Source organism: Bos javanicus, chromosome 12 (assembly GCF_032452875.1).
Source record: "Bos javanicus breed banteng chromosome 12, ARS-OSU_banteng_1.0, whole genome shotgun sequence".
In the NCBI taxonomy this organism is placed as follows: domain Eukaryota; kingdom Metazoa; phylum Chordata; class Mammalia; order Artiodactyla; family Bovidae; genus Bos; species Bos javanicus.
Window position 1 is genome coordinate 72,244,706 of NC_083879.1, and position 18,381 is coordinate 72,263,086.

At 40.7% G+C, this 18,381-nt stretch overlaps 1 protein-coding gene across 2 annotated transcripts in view; it reads left to right on the forward strand.

Annotated features, from left to right (window-relative positions):
- Positions 1–18,381, forward strand: part of LOC133258050 (ATP-binding cassette sub-family C member 4-like) — a 334,436-nt gene that overhangs the window by 280,120 nt on the left and 35,935 nt on the right. The window contains exons 20-25 of one of the 2 annotated variants that reach the window (XM_061434385.1): positions 4,266–4,345; positions 9,978–10,128; positions 11,602–11,721; positions 12,897–13,007; positions 16,003–16,103; positions 17,158–17,349. In XM_061434385.1, the coding sequence (XP_061290369.1) occupies positions 4,266–4,345; positions 9,978–10,128; positions 11,602–11,721; positions 12,897–13,007; positions 16,003–16,103; positions 17,158–17,349 (755 nt within the window). The remainder of the gene's footprint in view (positions 1–4,265; positions 4,346–9,977; positions 10,129–11,601; positions 11,722–12,896; positions 13,008–16,002; positions 16,104–17,157; positions 17,350–18,381) is intronic. The other variant, XM_061434384.1, reaches the window with a different exon arrangement.

Sequence of the window (18,381 nt, forward strand, 5' to 3'; positions counted from 1 at the left end):
CTGTGAAAGTGCTGCACTCAATACGCCAGCAAATTTGGCAAACTCAGCAGTGGCCACAGGACTGGAAAAGGTCAGTTTTCATTCCAATCCCAAAGAAAGGCAATGCCAAAGAATGCTCAACTGCCACACAATTGCACTCATCTCACACGCTAGTAAAGTAATGCTCAAAATTCTCCAAGCCAGGCTTCAGCAGTACGTGAACTGTAAACTTCCAGATGTTCAAACTGGTTTTAGAAAAGGCAGCGGAACCAGAGATCAAATGGCCAACATCTGCTGGATCATCGAAAAAGCAAGAGAGTTCGAGAAAATCATCTAGTTCTGTTTTATTGACTGTGCCAAAGCCTTTGACTGTGTGGATTACCATAAACTGGAAAATTCTGAAAGAGATGGGAATACCAGACCACCTTACCTGTCTCTTGAGAAACCTATATGCAGGTCAGGAAGCAACAGTTAGAACTGGACATGGAACAATGGACTGGTTCCAAATAGGAAAAGGAGTAAGTCAAGGCTGTATATTGTCACCCTGCTTATTCAACTTATATGCAGAGTACATCATGAGAGACGCTGGTCTGGAAGAAGCCCAAGCTGGAATCAAGATTGCTGGGAGAAATATCAATAACCTCAGATATGCAGATGACACCACCCTTCTGGCAGAAAGTGAAGAAGAACAAAAGAGTCTCTATGAAAGTGAAAGAGGAGAGTGAAAAAGTTGACTTAAAGCTCAACATTCAGAAAACTAAGATCATGGCATCTGGTCCCATCACTTCATGGCAAATAGATGGGGAAACAGTGGAAACAGTGTCAGACTTTATTTTTGGGGGCTCCAAAATTACTGCAGATGGTAATTGCAGCCATGAAATTAAAAAACGCTTACTCCTTGGAAGGAAACTTATGAGCAACCTAGAGAGCATATTAAAAAACAGAGACATTACTTTGCCAACATAAGGTATAGTTTTTACAGTGATCATGTATGGATGTGAGAGTTGGACTGTGAAGAAAGCTGAGCACCAAAGAATTCATGCTTTTGAACTGTGGTGTTGAAGAAGACTTTGAGACTCCCTTGGACTGCAAGGAAATCCAACAAGTCCATCCTAAAGGAGATTAGTCCTGGGTTTTCATTGGAAGGACTGATGTTGAAGTTGAAACTCCAGTACTTTGGCCACCTCGTGTGAAGAGTTGACTCACTGGAAAACACCTTGATTCTGGGAAGGATTGGGGGCAGGAGGAGAAGTGTACGACAGAGGATGAGATGGCTGGATGGCATCACCAACTCGATGGACATGAATTTGGGTAAACTTCGGGAGTTGGTGATGGATAGGGAGGCCTGGCGTGCTGCGATTCATGGGGTTGCAAAGAGTCAGACATAACTGAGCGACTGGACTGAACTGAACTTCTGAATGTGAATCCCATTCCAGCCACCAAGAGACAGGTCTTTGTCAAGTTTAACCTCTGTTGACCTCAACTTTTTCTGTAGAGTAGAGATAATAGTACTCAACTATTACTAGTACTCAACTATTACTTAGTACTCTACTAAGTAGAGATAATATTCTCAACGTTTTTGTGTGTGAGAACAAGGAGAATTAATACATGTAAAGCATTTAAAGAAATGCATAGCAAATAGCTGGCATTAACTGATTGTTTGATTAACTGACCTGATGCAACGTTATGAATTTTTTGGTCTTTTTCTTCCATAAAATCCAAATTAATATGATAAATTTGATAAAACAATTGGGAATGGGAAACGATGCATGTGATTTCCTAGATGCAAGGAAAAATAGAAAAATAACTAAGACAAATAAACCACAAAAAATCCACAGCATGTTTTTTCTTTGTTTACTTGTTTTGTCCTTGTTTCTGTTTTCATCAGGGCTTTGCTTCACTCATGAGTTCATTTTAATTTGGTTTCACAGGGAGAGCTTAATTTTGCATATAAGCACCAAACATCTGGTTTACTTTTTGCTTGAAAATGATAAGGCAGAGAGGGTGGGAAGATTTGGGAGAATGACATTGAAACATGTAAAATATCATGTAAGAAACGAGTTGCCAGTCCAGGTTCGATGCACGATACTGGATGCTTGGGGCTAGTGCACTGGGACGACCCAGAGGGATGGTATGGGGAGGGAGGAGGGAGGAGGGTTCAGGATGGGGAACACATGTATACCTGTGGTGGATTCATTTCGATATTTGGCAAAACTAATACAATTATGTAAAGTTTAAAAATAAAATAAAATTTAAAAAAAATAAAAAAAAAAAGAAAGAAAATGATAAGGCAAAAGTTTCTTACAGGTCTATTGTGTAATAGACAGCTGGAAATTTTATAAAGTTATAAGTTCTATTTAAAATGAACATTGGAATTATTCCAGGGAAGTGGATGCACTTTTTAAGAGTAGCAGGAATTTACTGTAGTTTTAAAAAAGGTTATTACTGGTCAAAACGTAGAATGCCTATGTATTCAGCTTTTTCAAAAAGTATGAAAAATGACAAATTTCTCAAGTGAGAATTAAAGTTGACCTAAGACAGTTTTAGATTGTCAAAGCTTCAAATTTCATTACAGGATGTTTTTAGAGACATTCTGTGTTTTGTTCAGTCTGGTTAAATCCAGGCAGTCTTTCTGCATTTCTAACACATGGACAGTCCAATACCTCAAAATTTCCTTTTATGCAAAATATGGTTAAAGCAACCTGGGATAAAAATGAGATTCCTGGTCAGTTCTTATAAGCTGTAGATTATATTTTTAAAGCTGTTAAAGGCATAACAAATGCAACAGAATAAATACAACAGAATAAATACTGCCCAATTAGCATTAGCAAACTAACCATGTAAATGTCATAACTTACCATTTGGGATATATAATGGCATTAAGGTAGGTGAAGAAATGCATAGTTTTGGGTAGAGAGACCTGAGTGAAGACAGAGAGCACTTACTCGATGAACACCTGGCTGTCAGGTAGCTGTGTGTGTTAGGCAGGGAGCATCTACTTGTCCTGAGTCTTACATTCAGCCTCAATCATGTCTGAAAGGCCTGAAACTCTGAAATGAATGATTCTGTCATCCTGTAGAACTCGCTTATATACATTTAATGAAAAAGAAAAGCAAAAATAGCTTATAAAACTTCAGAGGATTTTTGTGATAGTAGTTTCTGTACACTGTCTAATGTTTCAGAGATCTGCTGCATGACAGAGGTTTCAACTTTTGGCAGTTATAATTCTCTCAAAGATAGGAGCCACAGACTGCATTTTGCCCTGAAGGGCATTCGAGGTGCACTGGGCCAGGAAAAGTACCCTTCTTGGAGACAAAGTGCATGTACTTTTTAGGAGTGCATTCCTGTGACAGGAGGAGTCAACTGACAGGTGATGTCCTGTTCCCCCAGAATGAGCAGTTCTCACCTGGCCCACGTCTCTCATGGCCACCCCAGTTCTTATGGTTCATGGTTTAAGAATCCCCCCCAAATCATAAAACAATGCATATGGGCATTTTCCAGTGGACATGCTCCATAGCTTTTATCAGAGATCCTGCTCAGTGACAATCTTCCAAACCTTCAGTCTTTAGGATATATTGTTTTCATGGATTCTGAGAAGGGAAATAAAATCAATGATGATAAGTTACCTTTTAGTCATTAAGAAATATTTCTGTTTTCCTACCTATATGCCTCTGGTCTTCTTGGATGCTTAAGCATGAGTCTGTGTTTGCCCCACCTGCTGTACCTCTGCAAATAACGATTTATTACCCGTGTAGTTAGCTCATAACTTGGAAATGGAGGAATCCACAATTTTTCAAAATGTAAGGTGCTATAAACTTTTTTAAGGAAAAAAAAAATTAGAGAGTTTGTAATTATGCTTATTTAAAAAGTATCAGCAAAATTAGTGTAATAATTGGGATTAATTTAAGTATTTTGTAGCTGTTTACCAATTTGGCACTTGGTAGATATCTCAGGTTGGATTGATATAAAGGAGGAAACTTTCTCAAATCCACCAACCTTTCTTGATACTGCCACGAGATTCCCCCCACCAATTCTTTTTAAAAATGCCTCAATTTCAATTCCCCACTGACGGTCATTTGGTATTTTTATTTCTCTAGGTATCATCCTATTTTCTCTTTCTTTACCACTGACATTGGCATATTTCCTATGACTCTGTAATATATTAAATATATATATATATATATATATATGTACTTTAAAAATATTGTTTTCATTTGTTTATGAATTCTTTCTCTTAAAGGGTATGACTGGGGAAATGAGTAATTTCTCATATCCTGTTCTTTCAGGAAGAATTTTAAATCGTTTCTGCAAAGACATTGGGCTTATGGATGACTTACTGCCCCTGACATTTCAAGATTTAATCCAGGTAACAAAGCAGTCCTGTCAGAGTTCTCACAGGGAATAGTAAAGTGCCTGTTTTTCAAGGCCTTTTCACACTGTTTAAGGGTGGGCTTTCAGCCTGGTGATGTGCTTGTTACCTTCAGAGAAGGTCATGGTTGTGAGAGAAAGGGGCGGCTGTGATAGGGAGGCTGAGTTAACATGAGTAACTCCTGGGGCAGAAGTGGCTCCACAGTCACGATGAGGTTGGTCTGAAGCAGCGACATGCTGGGCAAGTGATCCTCCCTCTGCCTTCCAGATGTCTGGTGTGGATTTCCTTTACTGTGAGCACATTTCATAACAGAAACAAGCACCTCTCATAGAGAGATAGCTTAGATGAGCTAAATTATGCATTGTATTACCACAAAGGACACATATTTACTGCAACTTTTTTGTTTTGTTTTGGATAAAGCCAGGTGTGGTTACTTATAAAGATATGTAATAATAAGGTGAAAATAATACCTGACTACAGCCATGAAATTAAAAGATGCTTACTCCTTGGAAGGAAAGTTATGACCAAGCTAGATAGCATATTCAAAAGCGGAGACATTACTTTGCCAACAAAAGTTCATCTAGTCAAGGCTACGGTTTTTCCTGTGGTCATATATGGATATGAGAGTTGGACTGTGAAGAAGGCTGAGCACCGAAGAATTGATGCTTTTGAACTGTGGTGTTGGAGAAGACTCTTCAGGGTCCCTTGGACTGCAAGGAGATCCAACCAGTCCATTCTGAAGGAGATCAACCCTGGGATTTCTTTGGAAGGAATGATGCTAAAGCTGAAACTCCAGTACTTTGGCCACCTCATGCAAAGAGTGGACTCATTGGAAAAGACTCTGATGCTGGGAGGGATTGGGGGCAGGAGGAGAAGGGGACGACAGAGGATGAGATGGCTGGATGGCATCACTGACTCGATGGACGTGAGTCTGAGTGAACTCCGGGAATTGGTGATGGACAGGGAGGCCTGGTGTGCTGCAATTCATGGGATCGCAAAGAGTCGGACACGACTGAGCGACTGATCTGATCTGAACACCTTTACCAGGACAGTAGAGAGGAGTTGTTTAAGATACAAAGCTTTTAAAGGAAAGTGCATCTAAGCCCATAATTTGAGCATGGGATCAAAGTCATCTCAGAAATTTTGTTTTTGTAGGTAGCTTTTCACATGTTGAGTGCTGTAACTTAAGGTATTTAAGCAAACAAACAACCCTACAGAAATATCTTTTATCCAGATGTTATGGAACCAGGTCCCACTGCTCACCACCTACAAGATCAATACTCATAAATATTAGTAGGAAGAATAATTGCCTTTAACCCAAATGCCAGCAATTGGGAGATGGTGGATTCAGCATCCCCCAGAAACTACCTCTGAAGAGTATGCTCAACCATGAAAGTTTTTAAAGGGAAAAAGGGAAGTAATTAGTTGATCAGGGAGATGGAGGTCAGAGTCATCACCGTCCCCCACTGTGTGCAGGTTTGTCGACTTCTCATGCTCTTTCTTCAGATGCCATCTTGTTCACAAAATTAGTGAAGGGGAAGCTAGGGAAGAGATCAAGTCATCCTTTAATTAATCATTCTTCATTTCCACTGTGACCCATGGAAAGAATCAACAGATTAAGCAAGGTATTGTGTGATCAAGGCTTCCCTGGTGGCTCAGATGGTAAAGAATCCACCTGCAGTAAAGCAGACCTGGGTTTGATCCCTAAGTTGGGAAGATCCCCTGGAGGAGGGAATGGCAAACCCCTCTGGTAGTCTTTCCTTGAGAATCCCCATGGACAAAGGAGCCTGGTGGGCTACAGTCCATGGGGTCACAAAGAGTCCGACACAACTGAGTGACTAACCACAGCACAGTATGTGACTAAAAGATCTGCAGGTTGTGCTAAGCCTAGAGATGCATAGAATATAGAGATATCTGGTTTAAGATTAAGACAAAGAGTGCCTCCTACAGAAAACTCTTTCCTGTCAAAAGATGATTACACTGCCTTTGTTTTGTCTGTGAAACTTGAGGTTCTAAAGAATGATTTGGGGTCACTTCAGCTCTCATCTCATTCAGTGCTGTTGTTCATGTGGGATGTTTCTCCTGTTGCTTAATTCTTTTTATCTTTTAGTGACCAAGCTTGTGGGGACTTTTTCGTTTCCAAGTAGTAATTGTGGAAATGAAATGCATTTATCAAAAATTGCACACAGAAAAAATGCAGCGATGATTATCTGACTGCAGGCCACATAGCCTGTGGACAAAGTTTTCTGTTCACTAATGTGAGCTAAGCTGAGACTTGGAGGCAGACTGTTTTTACTGCACAGATATCTGATTGTTTTCTCCTCTGCAACCTTATTTTCTAAATTAGTCATGTAGGTTAGGTATATAATTTATCCCCAGAATCAATTTCTCACTAAATCAATATTCTATTTTGACAGTGATTATTAATTACATTAAATTTTTGTGAAGAATTCTCTTTGCTACTGCAAACTAAGCCAAGGTTGAGTTTCCACAGCTGGCTGGCCCACTGTGTGCTTAGCCCATGGTTAATTAGCCCTCATAAATCCAAATCCATCACATATTTTCGAATGTTTTTTAAGAGGGACAGGGAGAGATGCTACTTGATTTTAAGTGTAAAACGATCTCAGTCATGTGAGGAGAGAAAATTTTAGTCTCTCTGATTTCCAATCCCAGCTCTGTCAGTTTTAATTCAATTATCTTAGATCTTAGGACCTTGAGGCATACTGCAGATAATGAAATAAGAGTCTGGGATGAGCAGGGCACCTGCATATTCTTCACTGAGCAGGTGGTAGTTAAATCTGTGAAGGTGATAAGATTGCCCAGAGAGAGGGAAGCATCTTAGGAGAAAGATCAGAAGCTTAAGCAAGCCTTCATATTGACAGAGAAACCAGCCTGTGAAATTCATTTCTGAAGTGTCCTCTTAGAATCCTCTAAGAAAAGTGTTCACATATTCTTCCCTGTGTTTCCATAGCACTCTGGGCCTTGTGCAAACCATCACGGATTTGTATCCAACTAAGGTCTGCCCAAAGAAAGGCAAGGCCAAAGAATGTTCAAACTACCGCACAATTGCACTCATCTCACACGCTAGTAAAGTAATGCTCAAAATTCTCCAAGCCAGGCTTCAGCAATATGTGAACTGTGAACTTCCAGATGTTCAAGCTGGTTTTAGAAAAGGCAGAGGAACCAGAGATCAAATTGCCAACATCCACTGGATCATCAAAAAAGCAAAAAATATTCCAGAAAAATATCTATTTCTACTTTATTGACTAGGCCAAAGCCTTTGACTGTGTGGATCACAATAAACTGTGGAAAATTCTGAAAGAGATGGGGATACCAGACCACCTGACTTGCCTCTTGAGAAACCTGTATGCAGGTCAGGAAGCAACAGTTAGAACTGGACATGGAACAACAGACTGGTTCCAAATAGGAAAAGGAGTATGTCAAGGCTGTATATTGTCACTCTGCTTATTTAACTTAAATGCAGAGTACATCATGAGAAACGTTGGGCTGGAAGAAGCACAAGCTGGAATCAAGATTGCCGGGAGAAATATCAATAACCTCAGATATGCAGATGACATCTCGCTTATGGCAGAAAGTGAAGAAGAACTAAAAAGCCTCTTGATGAAAGTGAAAGTGGAGAGTGAAAAAGTTGGCTTAAAGCTCAACATTCAGAAAACGAAGATCATGGCATCTGGTCCCATCACTTCATGGCAAATAGATGGGGAAACAATCCATTGCTTCAGTGACAGACTTTATTTTGGGGGGCTCCAAAATCACTGCAGATGGTGACTGCAGCCATCAAATTAAAAGATGCTTACTCCTTGGAAGGACAGTTATGACCAACCTAGATAACATATTCAAAACCAGAGACATTACTTTGCCAACAAAGGTTCGTCTAGTCAAGGCTATGGTTTTTCCTGTGGTCATGTATGGATGTGAGAGTTGGACTGTGAAGAAGGCTGAGTGCCGAAGAATTGATGCTTTTGAACTGTGGTGTTGGATAAGACACTTGAGAGTCCCTTGGACTGCAAGGAGATCCAACCAGTCCATTCTGAAGGAGATCAACCCTGGGATTTCTTTGGAAGGAATGATGCTAAAGCTGAAACTCCAGTACTTTGGCCACCTCATGCGAAGAGTTGACTCATTGGAAAAGACTCTGATGCTGGGAGGGTTTGGGGGCAGGAGGAGAAGGGGACGACAGAGGATGAGATGGCTGGATGGCATCACTGACTCGATGGACGTGAGTCTGAGTGAACTCTGCGAGTTGGTGATTGACAGGGAGGCCTGGTGTGCTGCGATTCATGGGGTGGCAAAGAGTCAGACACAACTGAGTGGCTGAACTGAACTGAAGGTCTGTAACCTTCAGAGTTCTTGGTCCAGGCCATGTAAATCTGCACATCTTCATTATTCACTCCACTTTCATAAGAGGCAGATGCTAAGTGTTGACTGCATTCTTGCCTGAAGCTTTCCACCATCATATTATACTTTTCTTGATAAAGATACTTAAATCAGAGTCAGCCAAGGACTTGAGTTTTTAGTCTACCTGCTGCTTTTTTGGGCCAAGATCACTTCCCAATATAAAATCACCTTGTGGGGTGAGGTGATGATTAAGTGAAATGTTTGTGGAACTCTTAGTACATGCAAACACCTGGTAAATGGTATCTGCTGTTGCAATAATCACTCACCTTTGAAATGGACATTTTAAATACTTAGCATAATGTTACTTAGCTGTATGTTGGGAACAAGCCTAAATATGTCATAATGGCTCAAGACATGACCTCTCTGGCTCCATGACTTAGGCTTTGCAGTCTCCAGTCTCCATCAAGTTGCTTTTCCTCTTCTTGTGCCTCAGTGTCTCGATCTGTAAAATGAGATAACACTGTTACTTGATAGGGCTATTGTAAAGATTATCGACTTCACACATGTGAAGTTTCGAATGTGCAGCCCTGTACACAGTCAGCACTCAGTATATATTAACTAAGGATGGAAAACCAAGAAAGTGGAATTCTTACTTCCAAAGGTAGACATTTCCATTTTCTCCCCTTTTACTGGGCTTAGAATTTATAATTGACCACTTTTTTATCCCTGCGTGTATAGCTAAGGTTTCTGAATTTCTCATCTGTGATATCTTCTTGCTCATCTGTTTAGTATCAGTAATACCTACTGACTCCTGATAGTTTGGGATTCAACAACTACCCTCTGAGTCTCAAACATTCTCATCCATTAAAGATAGTACTGCCTAGGGGAGTTCTCTGGTGTCTACTGGTGAGGACTGCTAGGATTGATTTATTTCACTGCTGTGGCCCAGGTTCAATCCCTGGTCAGGGAACTGAGATCCCGCCAGATTCATGGCATGGCCAAAATAAAAAGTAATGCCTGCCTCATAGGGTTACTGAGTGTATCAAAAGAGCTAACGCCTAGAAAGTTCTTATCATAGTGTTGGACACATGCAATACATATTGTAATGAGCACCTATAATTTTTTTTCCTTTGGATAGGAAAGCTTTCCCTGCCATTCCAACACATCTTTCGAGGAAAGAAGTTTAATCCTAACAGAACAATCTATTAAAGTTTATCTTTGAAAAGAATCCTTCATAAGGAGGCCTCCGTGTCTTTCTTCACTATTTCAGACATTTCTACTTGTGATTGGTGTGGTGATCGTGATGGTGGCTATGATTCCTTGGACTGTGATACCCCTGGCTCTCCTTGGCCTCATTTTCTTCCTGCTTCAGCTCTATTTCCTAAATACATCAGGAGATGTCAAACGCCTGGAATGTGCAAGTGAGTACCAGGGCTCTCAGGCTAGGGTGGCAGTGCAGGCTGGCTTCCGTTTATGCCGTAATTACCCAGACCCCTGACATCCTGCAGACTCTATCTTGGAATTTCTCCTTAGATCAACATTAGGTAATTGCATATTATAGCCCTTGTGAGTCAGTGTGGCCCTTAAAGCAAGCACAGCTGGTGGCGGGTCACCTGCAGCTTTTGCATTTCAGCACAAGGAAAGCGAATGTGAGCCCCATGAGGACAGGGACTGCTTCTGTCTAGCTCACGGCACACTCCGTGACATAGCAGCCACTCAGTAAACATTTTTCTAAACATAAAATGTTATATCATGTTGCAATTAATGCAGAAGGAAAATAGGGAATTTTTCTTTCCCAGACTTACGAGAAATAAGGAAAGAAAAAGATTAGGAAAAGGAAAAGAGGCATCAGGAAATATATTCACAATGTCAGAGGTGATACATTTGGATAATACATTCTCTCACATACTCCAAAGATGGCAAATAAGTTGCAGTTGTTAAGTGTTTTGAAAAGATAAGCCCTGTTATTTTAAGATTTGCTCTTTATCATCACCAATACTTGGGGTGATGCCACACTGTGGCCGCCTTCCCCAAGGCTTTTCATATAAATGAATGCTGAAAATAACCACCTTGGGAGAACAAAGAAAGGGGATCTATTCAATACCCATTTAGTCTATTACTACATTCAAATTCCTAGTTTTAGAATAATAGGGAGCATGATTTATAGTTAATCATACCTAGGTTTGATCCCTGGGTTAGGAAGATCCCCACGAGAAGGGAAAGGCTACCCATTCTAGTATTCTGGCCTAGAGAATTCTATGGATTGTATAGTCCATGGGGTCGCAAAGAGTCAGACACAACTGAGTGACTTTCACTCACTCATTCTATTCTACAGGTAACCACATAGGATGAAATTATCTAGTGCTTATCTCATTGTTAATGCACAGATATAGTTAATCATTATTAACATAAAATCATAAGGAGAGAAGATTTTTAAAAAAGGAATGTGGATGATTATAAAAAAGTAAGGAAAGATGTTTGTATCAGAAACCTTGACTATGGATAGTGATTGCAAATTAATGCAAACTTCATTTTATAGAAACAAAGCCAAGAAGAGAAATATACTGTTTCCCATGGTTGTCTGTATCTACTAAGTGGAAAAATCTAAGTTCATTATTTAAAACTAGCTACAATTTTAATTTAGTCAAAGATAGGTTCAAAGAGAATTTTTCATTTCCAGGTTGTTAAAGTGAAGGTTGGTGTGAGCAGGAGCTTGAGGGTCACGTGGAGGATCCACTCCAGAAAGGGCATCATCCCTCCTCCCCCAGGCAGCCCTCCAGGAAGCACCAGATGTGCCCTTTGGCAGGACACGCAACCAAAGAACATGGGAGGTAGTGGGTTTCCTCACATCCAGCCTCCCTGACTATCTATGTTGTTTGTCTCTGCTTCCACAGAACAAAGCCCAGTATTTTCCCACTTAGCATCTTCTCTCCAGGGACTCCGGACCATCCAGGCATACAAAGCCGAACTAAAGTTTCAGAAACTGTTTGAGATGTGCCAAGACTTGCACTCAGGTCTGTAAGTTTCTGGAAATGATTTCAAAGGATGGGATGTGCTCCCTTCAGAGTCCTGACCCCCCTCTCAGGTGGCCTTGCTGGCCAGCGGCTCTGTCTGTGTCAGCCTCAGGTTCCCTCCCTGCACACCTGCCTCTCCCACCCTCCTCTCAGCATCCCCTCTGTGTTCCCCTCTCCCCCTGTCACACCCCACTTCTCTCCTAACTGGCTTATATTGTCCAACTGTCAGTATGCCCTATGGCTTTGTCCCTTTAGGGCAGGAGTCAACAAACAGTTTTTTCAGAGAGCCAAATAGTAAACATGGTAGGCTTTGTGTGCCATACTGTCTCTGTTCCAGCTGCTCGACTTTGCTATTGTAGCACCAAAGTAGGCAAACATAATACATCAGCAAATGGCCATGATGGTGCTCCAATAAAACTTTATTTATAAAAGCAAGTGGTGGACTGTTCTTGCCACTCCCCACCCTCTCCTGCCCCCTACCCCTGCTGTAGTTTGCTGACTCTCTTTTCAGAACATTCAGGGCAGCAGATGTAATTGAGGAAAATAATTTCCTGATTTCCCACCCAGTTGATATGTATTATACTTTGTATCAGTGATTTTTTTTTTTCCTGGGCAGAAATTTCAGAATGTGCTCTAAGCCTGTAAAACTCAGACCCATCTTTCCAACCTTTATTGTATTTTGAAGATAAAATGGAACTTTGAAAGCCACATTGAAAATCCTGTTAACTCATGGCCATTTAGATACCAGCTCCTCAGAGTAAACATGTATAGTAAGTGCAGACAGTGCTGGAAGCAGTGTATGAGCTGCACATTCTATCAGGGAGCTGGGAACGGCTGACTTTGTGAGAGGATGAGCCTCACTCTGACACCCAGCGCAGCAAGAAATGCACCAATGAGACCATTTCTCCATCTTCTTTATTAGGATCACATTTCTGTTTCTAACCTGTGGGTTGACATTTTCAGTGGGTGCTTCCCATAAAGCACCTGGATTGATTCCTGTGTACGTGTCCTATATATGGTCTGATGTCAAGACCTAGTTATGTGGGTGTGTCACTTGGCTGATCTACTACGTTGTGTAAAAATCTTATGTAGCTTTACTGACTCATTCAAAGCAGCTAACATGTTTTTTTTTTCTCCCACTTATTTATTATGCTTATTATGGTTCATAAATCCAGAGAGCTGGCTCATGCTTTTGACCATGTCCCAATGTTTTGCCATGTGTCTGGATGTTGTCTGTGCCATCTTGGTCATCGGTGTTGCCTTTGGGGCCCTGATTCTGAAAGAATGTAAGTACAGATGTGAATAACTATTTGTGGTATGATTATAATTTCTAGGTGTATTAACAGTTATTAAATTGAACTCTTGCCACTTTATTTAACATCATAAACCATTGGTTCTAATGAATTGTAGTAAAGCATTTGCAATGTGTGATTCCACAGTTTGGCCCATATAGAGGAGTCATTTGAGTCTTGATGAGGCCTTTATTCTTTTTCTTTGAATGAGTTAAGTTCTACATAGCTGTAGCAAGCAGGCTTATGTAGTTGGGAGGAGAGAGCCAAGTTTACAATTAAGCATTTTGTCCACCCTTGGGCTTTAGGTTTTAGCTTTAAGGCTTCTCTGATCTCTTGGTTGCAGGTGCCTGGTGCACTGGGGTGATAAAGATTCTTTATATGAAAGAACAATGTCTTCACCACTGTTTGGATACCAGATGTACAGGTGTTGACATGTGGCATAAATTCACCATCTGTAATTATTCCATATTAACAACACTGATTCCACATGCTGCAACTTAGACCTGGAAGAGCGAAAATAAATAAAAATTTGGGGATTGCCAGGTGGCTCAGTGGTAAAGAATCTGCCTGTCAGTGCAAGAGACATAGGTTTTATCTTTGGGTTGGGAAGATCCCCTGGAGAAGGAAATGGGAACCCATTCCGGTATTCTTGCCTGGGAAATTCCATGAACAGAGGAGCCTGGCAGACTACAGTCCATGGGGTCACAAAGAGTTGGACACGACTTAGCAGCTAAACAACAACACTTAATCACAGTCTTTAATAATAGAACAATGAGAGTAGTATTTTATATTTTCAAGCACTGACTCTTTGAATCCATTGCCTTGTTTTCTGTGGTTTCTGCCTATAGCTGCATTGGATGTAGAAAGTGAAATTAGATGATGGTTCTTGAAACCATAATGACCAAAGTTTGAATGATGATATTATTTCTCACTTGTATAATGCTGTCAAGTGTACCTCAATCCTGTTGGGATTAATAAACTCATTTAATAGTCTTTCTGGATTCATAGTGGGGTTTCTGGTTTGTTTGTTTCCATTGTATCATGGTCTCAATCAATAGATAGTAAAAGTATAAGTAATAATATCACTATATGCTGCTGCTGCTGCTAAGTCTCTTCAGTCGTGTCTGACTCTGTGTGACCTCATGGACTGCAGCCTACCAGGCTCCTCCGTCCATGGGATTCTCCAGGCAAGAGTACTGGAGTGGGGTGCCATTGCCTTCTCCAATCACTATAGGCAGGTGATTTAAATATTATAAAGGACTTTTTCTGGTATAGTGACAGAAGGTTAGAGTTAAGAACAAGACTGACTTTCTCTTTTCTGCAAGCTGTGTTGGGAAAGTTGGCCAGCTGCATGTAAATCAATAAAGTTAGAACACACCCTCACACCATACACAAAAGTAAACTCAAAATGCCTTAAAGACTTAAACATAAGATATGACACTATAAAACTCCTAGAAGAGAACATAGGCGAAACATTCCATGACCTAAGTCATACCAATGTTTTCTTAAGTCAGTCTCCCAAGGCAATAGAAATAAAAATAAATGGAATCTCATCAAACTTACAAGCTCCTGCATCAAAAAGGAAACCATAAACAAAACGAAAAGACAACCTACAGAGTGGGAGGAAATATATGCAAATAATGTGACTGATAAGGGCTTAACTTCCAAAATAGGCAAACGCCTTATACAACTCTATAACAACAAAAGCCCAGTTGAAAAATGTGCTGCTGCTGCTGCTGCTAAGTCACTTCAGTCGTGTCCGACTCTGTGTGACCCCATAGACGGCAGCCACCAGGCTCCCCCATCCCTGGGATTCTCCAGGCAAGAACACTGGAGTAGGTTGCCATTTCCTTCTCCAAGACCTAAATAGACATTTTTCTAAAGAACATACTGATGGCCAACAGACACAAGCAAATGTGATCAATATTGCTAAGTATTAGAGAAATGCAAATTAAAACTATAATGAGACCCCATGCCATACCAGTCAGAATGGCCATCGTTAAGAAGTCTTACAGATAACAAATGATGGAAAGGGTGTGGGGAAAAGGAAGCCTTCCTACACTGTCTATGGGAATGTAAACTGGTGCAGCCACTAAGGAAAACAGTGTGGAGGTTCCTCAAAAAACTAATAGAGTTGCCATATGATCCAGCAGTCCCACTCCTGGGTATATATCTGGACAAAACTATTACTCAAAAAGATGTATGCACCCTGCTGCATCACAGGAGCCGTATTCACAATAACCAAGATATGGAAGCCATGTAAATGTCCATCAATAGATGAATGGATGAAGAAGATGTGATACATATATACAATGGATGTAAACAAGAATGAAGTAATGCAATATGCAGTAACATGGATGGATCTAGAGATTGTCATACTAAGTGAAGTAAAATAGAAATACCACATGATATCACTTGTATGTGGTTGATGTTGTTTAGTCACTCAGTCATGTTCAACTCTTTTGTGATCCATGGACTGTAGCCCATCAGGCTCATCTGTCCATGAGATTTCCCAGGCAAGAATACTGGAGTGGGTTGCCATTTCCTTCTCCAGGGGATCTTCCCAGCCCAGGAATAGAACTCAAGTCTCTTGCATTGGCAGGAGAATTCTTTACCACTGAGGCACCAGGGAAGCCCATCACTTATATGAGGAATCTAAAATAAGACTCAAAAGAACTTACCTGTGAAACAGAAACAGACTCACAGACATAGAGGACAGACTTATGGTTGCTATGGGGGAGGGATGGATTGGGAGCTTGGGATTAGCAGATGTCAACTATTACATATAATATGGATATACAACAAGGTCTAATTGTATAGCACAAGGGACTATATTCAATATCCTGTGATAAACTGCAATCGAAAAATATGAAAAATGTGTATATAACTGAATCACTTTACTGTACAGCAAAGATAATCAACTATACTTTGACAAAATAAAATTTTAAAAAGAATGGGACTGACTTTATTCCCCTTCTTCCTCATTTAGCTTGGACTCCTGGGCAGATTGGCCTGGTCCTGTCTCTCACCCTCACACTCATGAGGATGTTCCAGTGGTGTGTCAGGCAAAGCACCGAAGTGGAGAACATGGTAATGTTTATCATTATGTTCTTAGCCTCTTCTAGTCTCCTTGCCATTAAATGGCATAAAAGCAATTCTTGCATAAAGTAGTAAAGCTGTTATTTTTACATTGTAGTAACAAGGGTTTTTGAGATCCTTCCTCCATCTGTTCAAATTAATGTTAAATAAAATACATATATATTTTCTTCAGTCTTATGTGTATCATGTCAGCAGGTTTTATATTCATCACAAGATGTCTTCAAAGATAATAAATGTCACTGTAGGAAGGAAGTTCTAAAATCCTGAAGAGGATATGTTAATTTCTTAGGGGTTTATTTTTGTTCCTTAATGGGTAATTTCTCTTTTTTGGTAAAAGTAAAATTTAACATTTGGAGGTTGGTTGTTTAATTAACATATCTCCTAGCCATCTCCCATTTCACCATTTATGCTTGTTGACCACCTGAATTAGTGGTTGTCCCTTCTTGTAGGATAAGCTACATCTCGAAATGTGCTATCAAATTTGTTGAATTGTGGTTGTTTAGTAAGTCTTAATCAATATGTAAAATTTTCCTCTTTTGAATATTTACATCTTCTTCTAAAGGGAGAAAAGCAATAAAAATGAAATCTTTCCACTTCTCTCTTCTTATAGAGTAGAAAGTGATTAATAATTAAAATGAGGCTTGATGACTGTCCATTTCTGCTCATCAATGACACAGGGCCCTTCTGTAGCCATACATTACTGATTAGTGTTCATAATTATTCTTTTCTTTGAGAAAACTCTTGTTTGCTTATTCAGATGTGAAAGGTGGATCAATAAAATCTTACCATATTTCTAAAGTTTTTAGTTTTAATACCATGTTGAAGGAAGTAGCTATAAGTGGAAGTGTTACAAGAAAATGGCATATCATCAAAGTCCTCCTTAGATTCCTACTTCTGTGCTTTGGGGATAATAAGACCTGGGATATTCTTAACCATAAAAAAGCAGATATCAAGATGAAAAAGCAAAATGTCTCATTTACAGTCTCTGAACATTCATAAACCAGACCCTCTGTTCCTAACCCACGTGATGTCATGTATCTTTCAGATGATGTCAGCAGAAAGGGTGATTGAATATACAGAGCTTAAGGAAGAAGAACCCTGGGAACTTGACTTTCGTCCACCAGCATACTGGCCTGACAACGGAATGATTGCCTTTAACAATGTGAATTTCAAGTACAGCCCAGACGGGCCTCTGGTATTGAAGGACTTGACAGTAAGCACTGAACCAAAAGAAAAGGTTTGTTTATGCCATTTACCTCTTTAAAATCTAGATTTAGCACCACATCTGCTGTTTACTTCCTTGTCCATGTGTCAGGGAACTCTTTGTTCCTCTTGGATGCAGATTAGATCAGTGGCATCGTGGGTGAAACTTTCTTAGAAACTAACCATGTAGTGAGGATCCCAGCACTTCTTTGTGTTGTGAGCTCCCTCATGGTGGTTGGTGGGCCTTGGATCCTGGAGCTGGAACTTAACCTGACCCAGGATACTATATGTTTCACCTGATTATTCATGTGGAGTCTCTGAAGTCAACCCTTTTGCCCTGTCCATAACTCTCCAATATCTCCTTCCTGTCCATCTTTTCTTCTTTATGCCTCTGGAATCTTCTCTTCCTCCCATGACACCTTTCAGTTGCAGCCTCCTCCTCTGTCCCTTGGCCCTTCCCAGAGACTTTCCTCCACTCACCCTCACTGAGCTGTCATACCCCTGCTGTCATCCACAGACTTCTCTTTTCTTTAGCACAGATCTGATCCTTACTGGCCTGGGTAAGATGATGCTGGAACCATAGTTCACCCCTAGGTACACTCCAAATAGGGACTGTTTGGCCAGCTTGGGGCCATCAGAGAAGAGTCCAGAATCATGAGTCCGTCAAGGGTGAGGAACCAGAGCCCCCAGCTGGATGCAGGGTCCAGAGACCTGCTTAAAGTGGATGAAAACAAAATGAAAGGAGCAGGGGAAGATCCACTTGGGAGATGGCAGAAGGGTTTGTGGTCTTGCCAGTGTCCATGTCTGCTGGTGATGTTCCTTTCACACTCAGCTTGGGACCCTCAGCTGGGACTAGAGTTGACTCCTTAAGAAGAGAATAAACCATAACAGACAAGGCAGTGGGAATCTCTTTCCCCACCTACCTCTCCAGCCTCGAGTCCATACACACACCCCCTACACTTGGATCTTGTGTTGTTGTTGTTGTTCAGTCACCAAGTTGTGTCCGACTTTCTGTGACCCCAGGGACTGCAGCAGGCCAAGCTTCCCTGTCCTCCACTATCTCTCT